Source organism: Paramormyrops kingsleyae, chromosome 7, assembly GCF_048594095.1.
Source record: "Paramormyrops kingsleyae isolate MSU_618 chromosome 7, PKINGS_0.4, whole genome shotgun sequence".
Lineage (NCBI taxonomy): Eukaryota > Metazoa > Chordata > Actinopteri > Osteoglossiformes > Mormyridae > Paramormyrops > Paramormyrops kingsleyae.
The window spans coordinates 33,787,718-33,806,511 of NC_132803.1; the positions used below are offsets into that span (position 1 = coordinate 33,787,718).

The 18,794-nt window shown below is 41.3% G+C and overlaps 1 protein-coding gene across 1 annotated transcript; it reads left to right on the forward strand.

Annotated features, from left to right (window-relative positions):
- The first annotated feature begins 6,866 nt into the window (after positions 1 to 6,866).
- sptlc1 (serine palmitoyltransferase, long chain base subunit 1) lies at positions 6,867 to 18,166 on the forward strand. The gene is made up of 15 exons (XM_023806642.2): positions 6,867 to 7,087; positions 8,368 to 8,475; positions 8,611 to 8,705; positions 8,972 to 9,065; positions 9,450 to 9,522; positions 9,687 to 9,819; positions 9,929 to 10,058; positions 10,161 to 10,250; positions 11,892 to 11,999; positions 12,106 to 12,201; positions 13,020 to 13,116; positions 14,445 to 14,499; positions 15,401 to 15,518; positions 16,017 to 16,090; positions 17,757 to 18,166. Exons 1-15 carry the CDS (start codon positions 7,034 to 7,036, stop codon positions 17,848 to 17,850), a joined length of 1,419 nt encoding a protein of 472 aa, XP_023662410.2. The 5' UTR covers positions 6,867 to 7,033; the 3' UTR covers positions 17,851 to 18,166.
- Positions 18,167 to 18,794: the final 628 nt, after the last annotated feature.

Here is an 18,794-nt window from a genome sequence, read left to right on the forward strand (position 1 = left end):
AATAAAGCCTCCTGGCGTCCTGATGGAGCTCGACTATGCTATCCCTCTCACTTTCCGGCTGCTTGTCAGAAATCGCAGGCTGTTTATGGCAACACCTTTAAATCCATTTTAATTAACAAAGCATCTGATTCGGTTAGATCTGCACCGTGACAGTTGACAGCTCTGAACCGATCACTGATATGCTTGATGTTCCACCATCACTTTGAAACCAGTTTCTCTAAAATTGAACTCTTTTCTATCTGGGTGTCTAGCACAATTTATCTATCCATCTGCGGGCACAGATCTCTGCCTCACAGATGTCCAAGTCATCTTCTGGGCTTCCTCCATGCCTGTGCTACCAGAACTCAGTGCACCCGGAAAACAGCCACCTGTCTGGATCTGGGTCTCTGCAGGTGTGCACTGTGAACTTCTCCTCCTCCCTTGGCTCTTGACACCCTCTTGGATGCTGCTTCTGCTCTGGCAAGCCAAGAAACGGTCTGCTGCTGTGAAACAATTCTGAACGTCGTCAGCTGCTGAGTTTCTGCTGGTCTTCTGCACAAGGCGCTCGGTGCTTGGGGCCAAATAAATAGTTTCTCCTCCCAGGACATCACCTCTCTCTCCATCTCTGCACAGAATGCTTCATCTGTAGCCACACTCAGCTTCTGACTAGAATCTGTCTATCTGTCACAAGCTAATGATTAACCTTCTTAGGTTTTATCTCCACCCCGAGGAACTGATTGCCCCAATCTTCCAAGAGCCCACTAGTGAGCACTTAAAATACCATTAGGAGCCAAGTCATGCTTATTGTCTTTGATTTCATTTGTTCCTTTGACTGTAAGCTCTTCTGGCATGGTGCTCCAACACGTCATTTAATATCACCATTACAAGCCCATCACTAAGGGACCACTTTAGTTGTCTTCAGTGGCATTCCTGAGGACTCTGCAAAGAAAGATGGAGGCTTCATTCTGGACAGAAGAACACAGCTCCTTCAACATCCCCGTTAAGACCTCTACAACCTCCATCTTGAAGTTATACAAATGTTCCATGTATGAAGGCCTGAAAATCACCAGCGCGGGTGTTTTTGACATTGGGTCTTGGGCGGTGGCATGACCACCCCCCACCACCAAAACCACAACTTCTGAACTCCTGAGCTTCAGGAAAAGCCTGAAAACCCAGCAACCTCAGGCTACATTTCAGGCCGGATATTCTAAGGCCCTGTGACACGGACCTGTTGTATGTCCTTTCAGTGTCTATATAGTTTTCCTGATTTATCACTTTACACAACTGTATCTATTATGGTCTTCACCTGTTTCTCTGGTAAGATGTTATTATGTCCTGATATAACAATATGTATACAGAAATAGAGATTATGGTTAACCAGCTGAATATGGCAAAGTTTCCCAGTCTGGTCCTCAAGGAACCCATAGACAGTCCAGATGGTAACTGGGTCAATATTAATGACGAATATCTGGTAGGGGGCTCAGAAGGAGCAAAAACATGGACCAATTGTGGGTCACCGAGGACTGGACTGGAAAACACTGTATTACAGTTAGCATGACATGTTACTTAATTCTACTGCACTCACTACATCTGTTTGCCTGTTACTTTCCAGTCACTTTGGATAAAAGCATTTAATGATTAAATGTCACTTTAAAGTGCCAGGTGTATGTGTCAAAAACAGGGCAATCAACTAAGTAATATAGGCGTGCAGTTATTAATAGACTGTTTTGTCCTTGCACATTGTTAATTTTGTACTCTTCTGCTCCTGGTCAGCAGTAATTTATAGTAACACTTCTTTGGCATTATGTCATGTGGTGACACCTGGTTTTCCCAGCTGTTAGGTCACATGAAAACCCCCCTGAGGACACGAAAGCCATCATGGTCAGAAGTACTGTTCAGTAGCAGGGCTTGGTGTTATTTACTGTATTACAAAGAAAAATGGCAGGATGCATTGAGTCAAATCCAAATATCATATTATCTTTGCTAACCCGGCCATTAGGCTTACATGTGACAGAGCTTCTTTGTTAACTTGCTTATATAAATTTAGAAATGCCCTTTTCTACATCTTGGGTGTTAAAAACTCCCTAAAAAAAGTTCATTCTAAACTCCAAGGTTCAGAAAACTAGTGAGAAATTCCATTTGTGAAATTTACTCAAGAATTTGCAAGAATCTTTCAAAAATGCAATGTACACCCCCTTGTGGCTGAAATAGCTATTTATTCATTTCTTTTCTATCTATCTATCTATCTATCTATCTATCTATCTGTCTGTCTGTCCGTCTGTGAAGTAAACCTGCTATTTATCTATATTTTTAGTTTGCCCTGCAACCCTGACCTACAGAAGCAACTGGAAGACGGACAGATGGATGTTGGTCTTTGATCCAACAAACTGCTTAATTACTTGGGCTTAATTGGGTCAATATTAATGAGGAGTATAAAGGTCAAATCAATTGAAGGCTGAAAGCAACAGGTTTTTTAAAAAAGGAATATCTGTTATGAAGAAACATAAATTTCTGTGGCTGTAGTTGGTTAAATTTTATAGAGCCAAAGTAACTTAAATCATCCATTTAATGTTCTGCAGAAAAGAATGAATAGAGTAACACTGTCGCCTCATATTTGGGGTCTTAATTCCCACCCCAGGTTTCTTTCTGCACTGCAGTTGGGCTAATGACAATAGCCGTAAGCTTATGTTCAAAATAGCCAAATTGGGGTATGATTTTACATTTTAATTTATAATAATTTCACCTTTCTATTTAGATTAAGAAGGCCACTCCGATGAATGACAGGTGTACCAAGTGCAATCCTGTTCATGACCCTGTTCATGCCGTGGTTAGTTGATCAGTTGTGAGGTAACTGAGTTCATGAAGTGCCCCAAGCAGATTAACAAACTGTCTTACTTCTCTGCTCTGAAGCTGTGAAGCTCAAGTTCTGTGCAATGTCTCTCTTTATCAGCTAATGCATCTTGGGCAGTGTATTTCCTTTATCCGGATCCTGAACCGGGCAGGAGCGACTTCCAAGAGGCTAAGCAGAATGTTCTGGCAAAGCCAGCATGGGCCACACAGAAGAATATATACCAAACCCCCCCCCCCCCCGGCAATTTGTTTAGTCCTTTCTAATGTCATTTTATGGCAGCGCTCCTCAGATATTTAATACCCAAGGACACCTAATATATACAGTAGAAGTAACAAAGCAAGGGCTGGGAATGGGAATGGGAATGGGAATGGGAATGCTGCGGCTGGTGAACTAACTTTTTCCATGAGGCTGTAGCTCCTCAATCATTGTGGAAATTCACTGGCAAGACCCCCCCCCCAGCACCCACCACCTCCACCACCACTCCCCCCCCCAGCCTCGAGTACTAATTTCTAACATTGTTATTTTATATTAGGCCAATACTGATTATATTTCAATGAAGGATTTATTTTTTATAAACAATGAATCCTAATGATGTCATATCTGAATAACGTCAGATAACAATAGCTCCTGCATCCACCCATTTTCTTTAACCACTTGTCTTATTCATGGTCACAGGGCAGGAAACAACCCAGGAAGGGGTGTCAACCCATCACATGGCATACTCTCACACATGCACACCTATGGGCAATTTGGCAACTCCAATTAATCTCAAAGCAGCCGGAGACAACCCTGCAATGACTCAGGGAGAACGGGCAAATTCCACACCCATGAGCCATGGCGGAGACTTGAGCCAAAGTTCCAGGTCCCAAAGGTGTGAGGCAACAGGGCTAAATACTGAACAACAACAACAATTTTGATGATGATGATTATTATTATTTTCATTGAATGTACATTTTTTATATTAATAGTATGATCTAAAAGCCTCCTTAAACTCTGAATTCTCTGTTTACTAAGCATTGTGCCTGTAATTGAATATTCATTTGTTTAAAGTAATTTTGACAGCAATCACTCATTCTATAAGTGAATCATAAGCATGCTCTCTGCATTTATTAATACGGATGTCCTTTCCATTCCTTGAGCAGACCCTTAAGGAAATTAAACCCATAAAAAATGTTGGCAATGAGTTGCTGCAAATAATTATGAAACAGGGCCCTGGCTCATAGATAAGTATCCAATTTGTCTCTGAGTGAAGCCAGCTAGCTTGTAAGCCCAGGGAATCAAGTGCTGCATGACTGATGCTTTTCCAATGTACTTTGGCTTTTAAAAGAATGGAAATGAAGTGCTGAGCAGAAGCCTGTATGTTTAGGGTTGGAAGGTTAAAATAATAGATTACCTTCAGGCAGCAGTGGTGTTTACCACCACTCAAACTAAACATTTGTTCGGGGGGGCACATACAGTCATGCCACCTGGGGGGCATAACTGTTTGAGTTGGGCCCAAGAAACAATAAACTCATACTGGTAGGAAGATTTTGTGAATATAAATTAGCACATGCGTACTGGAACCAGTGCATGGTTGAGACAGTTGGACTGGAGTTACTGAGTGCTAATGTGCTTGAAAAGCATAACTAGCTTTGGATGTTGAATTCACTATGTTTTTTTTTTTTTTTGAAGGCCTGTGCTGGGTTGCGCCCGTAGCCTGGGGGAGAGGGTCCGGACCCCCCACAACCCTGAATCAGACAAACTGTTCCAAAAAATGGATGAATAACTGGATGATGACGTAATAGAGCCTGCATCTACTCATGTCCAGTACTTATGAGCTGGACTCGATTTCCAACAAAGGAGCCGTCATAGTTTATATTTCTTATTTTCAACTCAAATGAAGGATGTTTGAGAATCCAATCCTATAGAGATGGGTGATAAATCTATACCAGTCAAATAATTTACAGCTGTAACTCACAAACACAAACTACATACGGACATTATAATACTACAGTGTTGTAGTGGCTGAATGTGATATTAGGAAACTAACCATTTACATATGAAAGTGCAACTAAACTAAAACAAAACTGAAGTGTTACATGTGAACACATTGTATCATGGATACAGACATACTCTCTAAGAAGACAGGAACAAATAAGCTGCCTCTTCGCAATGTATTGTGGGCTTTCAGCTCCTGTCTCTCCCTTATTTATATGTGTGTGATGGTCTCAAGGGCAGGAGTGACTAAGGTGACGAGATGTTCAAAGGGCGTTATGGAAGCTTGGAGGTGCATTACTGCCCCCTTCTGGTAGAGGGTGGTCGAGTTTTCTTCCGTTGTATGTTACATCATTAAAAATTAAAAACACATTAAAAACACAGGAAGGAACAAAGATATTAGATAATAAAATTGTAATCACCAATATTTAGAAAATGTATTTACTTATAGATTATAAAATGTAATTTCACCTCAAGAATTACAAATTAATATGATTAAAGCAATGCATGATTAATGTTACTTGATTCAAAACTACATCAATTTGTTATTAGTTATTTAATTTGAATACCAATAATTCATTGTGTTACTTGTCTTTAATGATGTTTCAACATTTTTGCTCAGGTTGTAACCATCGATGTCTTTGCATCCCAGTGAAATGTACGAAAATTATGTTGGACATTTTCTGCAGAGCATAAAAGATTCAGAGCTTTTCAAGACATCCTTCAGAAAACTTTTGCACGCTTATCGTTGCTGGGCTTAATCTCTTTCTTTTATCTACAGTCAACATAAATCAAAACACCCATAGAATTCTGATTAGCCGGGAAGCCATTTGATTATGCGAAGATGTGCTTATAGGTAAACGCGAATGGGCTATGGCTAACAAACACAGCTTCTGGCAATCATCTTCAAAATCAATTCCCATGGCCACAGTCCTGAATGTAATTATGATTCAAAGAAAAAAGGAACCTCGCAAATATTTCCAGTATTGTAATCACATGGTGGAATATCTGCTTCTCATTTGAAGTGCACTTCAAATAGTGTGTTCAGACTTTAAACTCTCTGGAAATAAATCTCTGTTCTCAATTAAGGGCACATGTATGGAAAAAAAGCAAGACCAATCCTAAGGCAATGTGCTACAAGAAATGTAGTAAAGTATTACACCTACATATTTTAAAGCTGTTAAATAGCCATTATAATATAATTTAATGAGCACACTGCAGAATATAAAAATTCATTTTTAAAAAGAATGTGTTTTTCTTTAAATAAATCCTTCCTTTAGGGTTTGTTCAGATTTAACTTAGTGTTTTATCCCAAGATTTAACATCCATAACTAACTGACCGGTTTGGGGTGGGGGGTGCTGTTGGTAACATTTGCTGATGAGGTGGGGGTGTTGGCAGTTAAATTTACAGATCTGAGGGCGGGATCAGCAAATTAATCAGCCAAATTTATTAAGTTTTTAACCGTTACAATTTTTCCTGAGGTGGGGCAGGGGCCCTGTTTTATTGGGGCCTTAGGTTTTAGGCAGGGGCGTACCTAGAAACTCTGGACCCCCTGACAAAATGTCACCATCCCCTAACTCCCCACCCAATATTACATACAGTATTCAAGGGCCCCAGTTAAGTGCTGGGCCCCCTGAATCTGCCAGGGTATCGATGCCACTCCAACACCCCTTTCAGTAGATAGTGTACAGGTAGTTTGGCAGACGTCCTATTTGTTGCAGTTTATCAGGCCCCATGTAAACTATAAAATAAGAGCTTGGTTTGGGAGGAAATACGAGTTCTGTAGACATTCTTACGGCTCAGTAATCTAACAAAAAATATTTGCTTTTTTAAGACGAATTAAGAAGATGGTGTTATTTACCTACCCAACTTTACTTAAGTTGAGAAAAATCCCTTTATTTAAGACAAATACTAGAACTACGATTCACGTGTCCCCAGTACAAACAATCCTAAGCATTTACTGCTGTTACTATTTTAAGATTTTTATACCGGGTCCAGTTAAGGTCAATCAAGTACAAATTATAAAAACGCCTGAATCATTAATCTCACTCTTTTTCAAGTCCTAAGACACGCCGTGACTTGTCTACTTTATAACTAAAGGTGTGAAAGGATATGGGGTTCAAATTAATGTTCTCAGCAGCAGGCTGTTACACCCCTGGCAATGCTCTCGTCGCCGTCACCGATGACGCCTTTCTCACCAATGCGACCATGTGCCTAACAGATTAAAGATGGCGTCCGGACAGCAATGGGTGTTAGTTGAGATGGTGCAGGCTTTCTATGAGGTAATTATGCAATATTATTATTTTTTTCTTGCCGGAAAGGAAATTCTGTACTTGCCTCGTAAGTTATTCGTATTTAATTGTTTATTCGGAAGTTTTGAATGTCGGTGAAGGCATTGTTTTCTTATTTTCAGAACTTAGAACGATTTCAGGAAGTGTTGTTAAAAATGTACGGCGTGATTGTCGGTCAAACTGCCCAATGAGCTTATTGGACACGCCCACGGTCGTCACGTGTTTTGTGGAGTGTGCCTATTAGAAAAAGAGAAATCGTGCGTTCAACCAATAAAAAACATAGTAAGGAGGGTTTCAAATATACAGGAAGTTTGTATTTTGAATTACATGTATAGTAATGTTTTACCTTTTTTCTAACTTGGTTGGTTCTAAATCACTCCCGGTTTAAAACCGCTAGAAGAATAGCTTGGCAGTCCGCAGCTGTAAAGACTTAACATTGTCCTCGAAATAAACTTACTGGTCTAGGGTCAGAGCTCACACACAAGGAAAGTACTCCGCAGATTTTGGGTCTCCTATAAGGAAACATGCACTTTTTTCCCAATGCGGTTGTAACAACACATGAGAAATTCTACACACGAATAAAACAATCATTTACTTATTATGTGTGGATACACAGAAATGCCGTATCTGTTAGGTGGTAATATGTTGACGTGGAGTAAGGAAATGCACGTTTAGGCGTGCAATAGTTGCCCTATACGTAAAACAATGACAGGAATTTACGTATACAATGACGAAAGACTTTTAACAGATCTCAGCTGAAGGCTTAAATAATTTTCCAACGAAATCTATTTCGAGCATGCGATGTTCCGTAAAAAAATTAGGCGGTAACAGGCAAGTGTTGTCTAAGTAGCAAGCAATGCAAGCATTGTTGCTTTTCATGTGGTATAGTTTTAGTCTTTTGCTGACGTTGTGTACAGTGGTGTATCTGCCCTGGCTTTTTAAATTTCTCATTGCAGTTATTATAGGTCGCATTGGGTAGATAAATTATAACAGAGTTGGGCGGTACAAACCCTTTAAATTCAGGTTTTGGTTGGTTTATTTGCAACATGAAGATACGGTTATTTTTTGTTTTTATGTTCCCTACATTCTGTGATTCTTACTCCGCTACCCTCTTTCAGTGCGCCTGTGAATAATGTTGGGTTTTTGAATTGGAACACTACATTATATTTAAGTATGCACACACGTCTATATGTATATGCACATTCACATAAGTCCTAATCCTGTAACCCAAATTGTGCCTTAATTACCTGTTGTTGTTTTTTGCTTCTCAGGCCCCTGCTTACCATCTAATATTAGAGGGAATTCTCATATTATGGATTATCCGACTCCTGTTCTCAAAGACATACAAATTGCAGGAGAGATCAGATCTCACAGAAAAGGTAATTTAAAAAAAAAAAAAAAAACGTATGTAAATGTCAGGTGGTTTGTGCCATGGACTAATGATTTAAAGCATAAATAGTACACGTTTCAAAATAAGTCCTGACCATTTGTGACACTGTCGGCATCCTTTACAGGAAAAGGAGGAGCTAATTGAAGAGTGGCAGCCTGAAGCGCTTGTGCCTCCTGTATCGAAGGACCATCCGTCCCTCAACTATAACATAGTTAGCGGGTTAGCAGTGTTTCCCATTGTGCTTGTTACTTTAAGATGGACACTGAGCTCTTTTAGGGTAATGAGGTGATATTGTGAACCCTGAATTCAGCATTAAAAAGGAAGCAATGTCAATGTCCCTTCTTCTGTACCTGATAGGCCTAATTTATTGATTTTTTTTTTTGTTTATTAGCAGGCTTTTATAAACATTACTTAAAGTATATTGGTTGCATCATCAAACAAGCAGTGGCTAACCACATGTTACTTGTAATGTTTCATCTCTGCAGCCCTCCGAGTCACAAAATTATTGTCAATGGGAAGGAGTGCATTAACTTTGCATCGTTTAACTTTTTGGGCCTCCTGGACAATGAGCGCGTTAAGGTTGGTGTTTGTTTCACAGGAATCATTTTTTCAGACTTAAGTGGAAGCTGAGGCAGTAGGCCTTCATTTTATTTATCCTTTCTGTTTTATTGTTTTACATTGTGCTTTCAAAGCATAGTCCTTTTTGTCCTTCAATTGGCAATGTAATCTACTGTTATCGAGTTTTCTGACCAAGCATTGGTAATGTTTCTTTGCAAATTTCATTTGAACAAAGCTGAGGAGAACAACAGTGTGACACCCTTTGAAAGAACAGTGCAGCTTCGCTGCCTCATTAAGTCAGTTTATCTAGAGAAAAAAAGCTGGTGTTAAAGCAGGTTTGCTCTATTATTCTTTATGGTATAAAGGCATGAGTGAATGTCTCCCTTGTTTTCTTTCCCTTTATAGAAACAAGCTCTGTTGTCTCTTAAAAAGTATGGGGTTGGCACATGTGGACCAAGAGGATTTTATGGGACTTTTGGTAATTTCAAAATGCAGAATTCTATTCTCTGAATGTTAACAAATATGAAGTTTGGCCTTTAAATCTTAACGTACGCTTGTCAGAAAACTCACTTTTTTTTTTTGAGCCCCAAGCACTTTGAGCAGGTTCTCAACGTTTGTTCCAAACTTAATGTTCACAAACAGATGTCCACCTGGAATTAGAAGATCGTTTGGCGAAATTCATGAGAACAGAGGAAGCGATCATCTATTCCTATGGCTTTGCGACGATAGCCAGCGCCATCCCTGCGTATTCCAAGAGAGGCGACATGGTGTTCGTGTGCGTATTTCCGCAGCACCTCTTTCTTCATCAGAATGACACTGGCATGACCCTTGACCCCCTGTTCTCACTTCTGCTCACGCTCTTTTCCCATCTGTTGCATGCCCAGAGACGAGGCGGCCTGTTTCTCCATCCAGAAGGGACTGCAAGCCTCGCGCAGCTTAATCAAGTACTTCAAACATAATGACATGGAAGACTTGGAGAGGCTGCTGAAAGAACAGGAAGTGGAGGATCAGAAGGTGTGCCCCGGGGCTGCTGGGTAAATGTGTGATGCCTGTGATATCCTTGGACTACAGAGGGAGCCTCTTCTTTTTTTTTTTTCTTTTCATGTTCCCCTCTAGAATCCACGAAAAGCCCGTGTGACCCGGAGATTCATCGTGGTGGAAGGCTTGTATGTAAACACTGGTGATATTTGTCCTCTTCCCGATCTGGTAGGTTTCTCATATGAAAACAGTACTGAATCCTGTCTTGTGTTATCAATGATAACGAACAGTGGCGTGCACAGACATTTTGGGGGGCAAGTGCTCCAGGGGGAAAAAAGGGCACTTTTTGCATATGTGGAAAACCTTTTCTTTTTATAATAAAAAAAACGCACAGGTTAAATGCAATTTGACTTTTATTTCAAAACATTCTCTAAAAATAGACCAAAATGTATGAGAACGAATAAGACTGACTGTGGTCATTACAAGAACAGGGCAGAATGGTCGTTTTCACAGGCAATTGGGAACTGCCTATTTTTCCTTTAGCAAATTAATGTGTTAATGTTGCCAATATGTTACACCAAAAAAAATTAACATGTCTAACCAGTGCTTCTCAAAACTTTTAACATGCACCCCCAACACCGTACCCTTCAAACTACCAATAACAACGTCACTGTTCTGTCACAATCAGGTCACAACACAGTGCGTAAATGTCTGCGAGCATCGCTGAGTCAGTAACAACCAGTTAGGCTAAAGACTGCATCTTTAGACAGTTGGACGGTGTTCTAACTTTCTCACAGGAGACACCTACTAAAGACAGTCAAAGACATTAATTTCAATCTTACCAAAGTAGGACAGTAGTTGACGTTAGTTATGGAAAGGCTAATCCACAAAAACGGAGAAACGTCCATAATTCTATTATTCATAATCATGTCAAGGTTTTAGGTTTTTCTGCAGTTCCATCTCTAAAAAGTGTGATGTCTTCCCGTCACTGACTTCAGTTTGAAAACTTTGTATTTATTCACAGATTTCCGTGAGATCATCCTAAAATTTGTAACGAAAAATGGGCTCAAAAGAGCCCTCTACCTAACGGCATGTAGCCTATAGCATAACGTGATATTTTCAATAGTGTATGCAAAAAGGTCGGAATTGATGGAGAGTGGGGTTGCCTAAATGGTTTAGGTTACATTTTAAATGTGTCGTTTTTTTGTTTATCCATATGGATGGATGGAGGGGGCAAGCTGGCAAAGTTTGTCATGTGCAGTTTCTGACAGGCTACTTCACAACAAAACAATTGCAGGTTGGTCTTAGAGGGCAAACAGAATAATTTCACTCGATTCATGGGTTACCTGACTGGTTGGGAAGGGAAAGAGCTGCCGTGTTGTCCGCCGTGGCTCCCAGTCGCTATAGTTAGCCTACTATGCCTACTCCAAGTAGTCCTATGTCATGCCGCTGCTACACGCCTCACAACAAATGAACTGCAAGCGTGTTCACGTGACACGGTGACAGTGAAAAAGCGACAGGGTTCGGTTGTCTTTGAAGAAGGGGCACAAATCAAGCCATTATTTTCACACCTTTTTAAATCGCGCAGCTTTAAAAAAAAAAAAAAAAATCACGTCTTTCAAAAGGGCACTTTTTTGGACTGAGGGCAAAAGGGCAAGTGCTTCAGCACCACCTCGTCTCTATCTGTGCACGCCAGTGATAACGAACATCAGTAATAAGAAACTGTGTAAATCACATTTATCTCCTAAAACAAAGTTGTGTGTTAATGAGTCTTGTCAAGCATGTTTTTTTTTTTTTTCTGGGATTTTTTTGCTCATTGTAAGTTCTCTCCCAGTTGACTAACTCTGCTTTGTAATAATTGTCCAACAGCTGAAGCTGAAGTACAAATATAAGGTTCGCATTTTCCTGGAAGAAAGCTTGTCGTTTGGGGTTCTGGGAGATCACGGTCGAGGGGTCACTGAGCACTTTGGGGTCAACGTAAGTACGGAGGAAATTTCAAAGTTTATCCCTTGACAGTCCTACCCAAGAGTGTAGATCAGTTTGAGTTTTTTTGTTTAGAAAATAATAACGATTTTGCTTTTAGATTGATGACATTGATCTTATCAGTGCAAACATGGAAAACTCCTTGGCTTCTGTTGGTGGCTTCTGCTGTGGAAGATCCTTTGTCATAGACCATCAGGTACAGACTTGCTTGGGTTACAACGTGCATCTCAATCAGTGTGGTCACTCCGGCCCATTATGTTGTTTTTGTTCGTTGCCGTAGAAATATATATATATATAAAAAAAATAATAATATTTTAGACGATCCTTTGCTGAACTGATATTATTTAAAAAAAGACTCTGAGATTCAGAGCCCCCTCCAAGCTGCTTGTGGCTTTGTAGCATGTTAATGTCCAGCATGGGGGTTGTCAACCTGCCTCTGGCTGGGATTCCAAGCCCAACTAAAGCGTGCATTAAACATTAAGCATGTGCTTCCCAAACAGATGGAAAGCTTCTAGCTACTTAATTACAGCATTGTGTGACATCTACATGTCACAGACCAGTTTTCAGAACAGAGTGTAATTACTTCATCTATTAGGATTTATGATGATCTGTGCAAGTATGGAAAATGCTCCTTGCATTCGTATGGAATGAATCTTGGTCTGGCATAATTTTTTGGGGGGGTGGCAGCAGTGCTTCTGTAGCTCCTGCCCCAGCGCTGCTTACACCTGTACCTGGATCAGTGGGTTAGTCCTCGATGCTTGTGATTGGAAGAATGCTGGATCCTATCCTGTTCTCGGCAGAATAGTCATATCTCCATTGGGCCCTTGAGCAAGGCTCTTGCACCTCCTGGAGCATGTCAAGGGTTCAGTTGGGTGACTGACCCTGTGCTGACCTCTGACCTGTATGTGTTGGATGATGGGATATGTGGGACGAAGCATTGCTGTGTGCCTGCGTTTCACAAGCGTTAGGTGGATGTTTGTAGCAAGGTGAAAATGCTGCTTGCTTCGTCCGCAGCGCCTGTCCGGCCAGGGCTACTGCTTCTCTGCCTCCCTGCCGCCGATGCTGGCCGCGGCTGCCATCGAGGCCCTCGACATCATGGAGGAAGACCCCGGTAGGTGGCAACGCGTGCTTGCTGACAGGCGTGGCTGGGGTGCTGAGTGGAGAGCGGCAGCATAAACACCGGGGGTTACATCAGGCGGCCACACACGATCTGCTTACCCCACATACTGGACGTTTACGATCTGTTTTGATAAGAAGGGTCTTAAAAGATTTTCAGCATATCGCGTGTTTGAAGGCGAGCTTTCAGCACCCTGCAAAGAATCGGCGTGGCTTCTGTGATCTTGCTGATTCGGAGCATGTGCGTCGCTGTCAGCCAGGACATTATCACTTCCAGGGTTCTTCCCCTGGAATAACGAGTTAGAATTCCTGGCAGCATTCCTAACCCCAACTAGGTATTGTCAACCTGTCCATACACAGACGATCATGTCTGTTGCAAGACTCCTCTATCTGTGATCAAACACTATGTAGGGTATGTTTCTAAATGCCATGTCCGTGGCAAAATTCTGATTTTGATCTCAACGTTCATCAGAATCTGTCATGGTGTTGTCGTCTGACCCCCAATCGATTCAGGGACAGGGTGCCCCCCCTTTCTGCTCTTCATTATTGCATCACTTTGCACAAAAGCGTCTGTTAAATAATGCTGCATTCCATTTAAACTGAAGTCAGAATTTCCGAGTTTCTAGTCTGAAACTAGAACTGGAATGTCCACTGAAGTTGGAATTCTGTCTCGGAAAGTCGGAGGTGCCGCTGCAATCCCGACCTCAGTAAGATGGCTATGCCCTTTATCAACAGACGTTAAAGCTGTAGTTTTATGCTGTTTATTAGCACTTACGTCTTGTGTCTCATTAAATCAGTCATACACACAGTACTGTCCAACCGCTATCTGTGGACGTGCTGCTATGGTGTTTTTATGTGTAAACCGCATAATGCATGGTCATCAACCGGTATTGCTAATGGTGGCTAACAATGGACCCGAGTAGAACGGGGGTCTGTTTCAGAAAGCAGGATTTCATGCTTAGCCGATAGTCTGCACTAAATGTAAGTGAACGAAGATGAAGGCCATTTAAATCTGACAAGTTATCCAGCTAAAGTAAGAGAAATCCTACTTTTGACATGGGTATTGCTCAGTGGCTTTCCAACTCAAGTGTGCATCATTCCCAGCTCCAACTTCCCACCTCCGAGGTAAATGGAACGCAGCATAAGTAAATGTAAAGTCTTCCCGATCAGCCTCAGCGACGGAGCCTCGTTCTTCATCAGAGTAAAAGGATTTCTGGATCCCATCTGCTGGCATGTGACTGAGAAGACTTTGAACTAAGAACAGAGTAGAATGCAGCGTACATAATTATTATTTTTTTTAATTTTTTTTCTCTCCTTTTCCAGAAATTTTCACCATCCTAAGGGAGAAATGCAAACATGTCCACAAAGCCCTGCAAGGGTGAGTAAATGATGCACCTCTGGAGAAGGAGGGATGTTTGCTAAGGTGTCTGATTTCCAGTCTAAACGCTGATCTATCTAAACCACTCGCATATGTGCTCAATAAAAGTATGGGGGAATTGGGATTTGTTTTACAGTTGCAATGTAAATAACGGTGGTTCTCAGAGGATGAAACCGGTTTGGGAATGGAGTTTGTTTTTTGTTCAAAGCCGAAAGTTCAATGGCTTTGCTTTCAAGATGTTTTATTGACCATGTGCAACAAGTGCAAAGGAATTCTAACTCGTTCAGCCTCACCAGACACACAGGACGGCTAACAGTACATTAAAAGGCTAGCTAACACATATGCAGTAAGGCAGTGAAAGCACGTAAAATTTATACCTTTTAGACACAAGTCCCATAATCATCATTAAAGTATAGCTCCTGGATATTTTTGTTCATGGGGAAAAAAGACGCTGTCACAGAATCTGTTGTAGTACAAACTGTACTTGCAGCTATGATTAAATGATATTCCAGTAAGAGGACTATTAAATGCTTCACATGTATGGATTGTACCTTCCATAAAGTCCTGTGGTATCTGGATCCTGTCCTGCACGGTTTTTTTTGGAATGTGTGATTTATGGCGCAGCATGGTGATCATTTCTGTGGTCATATCTGGGCCTGTGGGTTTGATTCACACTTTTGGCTCTGTGTACCTGCATTTTGTGGTAGGTTCTCCTTTGTCCAAGGAGGCAGTTAGGCAGACTGGCATCTTCAGCTTACCCATAATGCCCTGTGTGGGACTGGTGTTGTATCCAGGATATCCTATGGCTTGAGCTGTCTGTCTCCTGTGGGAGGCCCCATGTTTTGTTATGGGGGGGTCATTGTCATTTATCATCTGGGTTTTTTTTTCCATCTCCTAACAGGATCCCTGGTCTGAAGGTGGTTGGGGAGCCATTCACCCCAGCTATCCATCTGCAGCTGGAGAGGAGCTCTGGATCCAGGGACCATGATGTTAAGACGCTGAAGAGCATCGTAGATTATGTAAGAGCACCACCGAAGCAGCTGGGGATCATGGTCTAGCGGCTGCAGCTCACCGATCATAATTTCATGGCTGTCTTATCAGACTTTGTTAATGATGTGGTCGCTTTTAACAAAAGCCAGCACCACCACTGTAAGGACAATGATATTGAAACAGTTTTCCTCTTAATGTTATCGAAAGTTGTATTTGAATTTCAGAAAGGCCTTCTGTGTATCGTGCTAAAATATTAAAATTCAAATGTTTTAAATGCTTAATTTCCAGACTTTGCCAGGTCAAAGTACATCACATCAAATGTGTGAGCTTAAATTTGGCTTGCTCCACTTTAGGAAACAGTCTTCAATATATATGAGTTTCCTGTGCAGTGAACAGTTAATTTTATTTCTGACTTGTATGTAATGAAGTACATTACGGTAGTTGTTCTATAAGCCTCCTGTTGAATTTGAGTGATAGGTACTCATGTTGAGTGTAGGTTGTGTGAACTCATTAATGTTTTTTCTCAGTGTATGGACAGGCAGATCGCGCTCACTCAAGCTCGCTATTTGGACAAAGAGGAAAAGTTTCTCCCTCCACCGAGGTAAGAATGACAGCACTTTACACACCACTCATAAGAACATAAATTTACAAATGACAGGAGGCCATTCGGCCCATCAAGCTCGTTTGGGGAGAACTTAACTAATAGCTCAGAGTTGTTAAAATCTTATTTAGCTCTGATTTAAAGGAACCCAGGGTTTTAGCTTCCGCTACACTAGCAGGAAGACTATTCCATAATCTAACTACACGCTGTGTAAAGAAGTGCTTCCTCAAATTCAGTTTAAAATGTTCTCCCGCTAATTTACACTTATGGCCACGAGTTCTAGTATTTAAACTAATATTGAAATAGCCATTTGGCTGAACAGCATCCAGACCTGTTAGAATCTTATAGACCTGGATCATGTCCCCCCTTAGTCTCCTTTGCTCAAGGCTAAACAGATTTAGCTCAACTAACCTTCCCTTGTATGACATTCCTCTAAGACCAGGAATCATTCTCGTAGCCCTACGTTGCACCTTTTCCAAGGCAGCAATGTCCTTCTTAAGGTATGGTGACCAAACCTGCACACAATATTCTAGGTGAGGTCTTACCAAGGAATTATATAATCATAGCATCACCTCCCTTGACTTAAACTCCACACACCTAGAGATGTAACCCAATATCCTATTGGCCTTTTTTATTGCTTCCCCACACTGGCCAGAGTGGGACATGGAAGCATCAACATACAAACCGAGATCTTTCTCGTAATCAGCTACCTTTATTTCAGTAGAACCCATAAAATATCTGTACTTTATATTTCTGCTCCCTGCATGGAGTACCTTACATTTATCAGCGTTAAATTTCATCTGCCAGGTATCAGCCCCATCGCTAATTAAATCCAGATCCCATTGTAGCCTCTGTGCTGCTAGATCAGTATCTGCTACACCACCCATCTTGGTGTCGTCTGCAAATTTAACCAGTTTACTGTATGTATTGGTGTCACTCTCACTGTATTCCCACAAACCCTCATACCAAATGTAAACAGGACTGTTTTTCCAACTGTGTTCTGCTACTTTAAAGCATCTTTAAAATTGACACAGAAGAAGCTACTTCTTGCTTTTAGGTCAGCCGTTTTGCGACTTATTCCTGTGCTGCAGGAATTCATTGAAAGAACGTGTAAAAAAATCTGAATCAAAATGTGCTTTACTGGCCAGGTAGACCTGCACGTACTGGGAATTTGTCTTAGCAGTGTTGGTGCAGACAGACATTGACAAACAACAAATAATATAAATTAAGAAATTATTTTTTTTAAAAAAACATTGAAGTATGAGTAATGGTGCAAATTGGTACAGTTTAGTCAATAAATAGCTACTTACTGAATGTGCAGTGTTAACAAGTCCAACTAGATGTGCAAGTTTAAGATCTGCCAGCTTCCCAAATACATAAATAAACAAATACGTAGATAATGTTATACATTTAATATAGATGTGCATGCTTATGGCAAAAGGACATAGCAGCAGCTAACAGACACATCTGTACTTAAATATTCTATATTTGTATTTATTTGGAAAATGCTGCATTCGGTTGACTGATTAGGTCGAGGTGTGTTTACAGCCTTTCCAAAGGTCTCTTCTCTTATACAAAAGCAGCTGGCGGCGCCCAGTGGGTGGCTGGCGGTAAACGCCGCCCGCTGCCTAGCCTCACCTAACTCCGCACGCACTCATCTCCGCAGCATCCGGGTCGTGGTGACCGTGGAGCAGACGGAGGAGGAGATCGACAGAGCGGCGGCCTCAATCAGGGTCGCGGCCGCCGCCGTCCTGAAGTAGCCTTTCGGCGACCGATGCCACATGGATTGCCGCCGATCATCCTCGGTTTTGGGGAGCTCCTCCATCCCTGTGAGGGGGTGGGGGCCAAGGGATTGGGAAGGGTAGCTCCACATTAATGTGCCCTACATCGTTCGTAACTTCAAAGGGTGCCAGTCAGGGGTTACTATATTGACAAGATGTGCATCCATGACAAGTTCAACTTGGTAACACTGTATCTATGATTAGTAGTTTTATTTTTTCGTTGTTTTTCTATTGTTACACTAAGACCATCTTAATTTCATGTTTGTCACTTATAAAAAATAAATTTTGACTTTAATGTGAGTCCTGTGTTGTGGGATATCAAACTGGTCTTCAAGAAGGCAGGCTTCCAGTTCTTTCAGTAGTGAATGAGGTGGAATTTTGCTGTCATGGTTTCACACTTAGAGGCAGATATTTGAGGTCCAGAAAGTAGAAATCCAGGCCAAGATTTTGTTTAAACCAACCAGTAGAGTGCTCTGTGACTCTTCATATTCAACTGATTGATTGAAACAAAATCTTGGTCTGGATTTTTGCTTTCTGGACCTCAAACTCCAGAACTTCCTATGCAGGTTTGATAGTGTTTGGATCTGGTGATTGAGGAAGTCTTAGAAGGTGTTTTGGCCTCATCCTGGTGTTTATGAAACCACTCTAGAACGTATTTAGTGGTATGCATGGGGGTATTTTTATGTTGTAATATGAGAACATCATGAGGGAATGGTGTTCGTGCCATAAGCCCCTATGTCCTCATCTTCATCAGCTGCTAAACAATCACGCAGAACAATCATTGAACCTCATGACTCCCACAAGATGGCAGCCCACATCAACAGGAATTTTGGGTTAAAAGCCAAACACTGAAAATAAGTGAGCCCATGTTAAATTGCTGATGGGTCCAGGTATTATGCTCCTATCAGGTTATATGTTGTTGT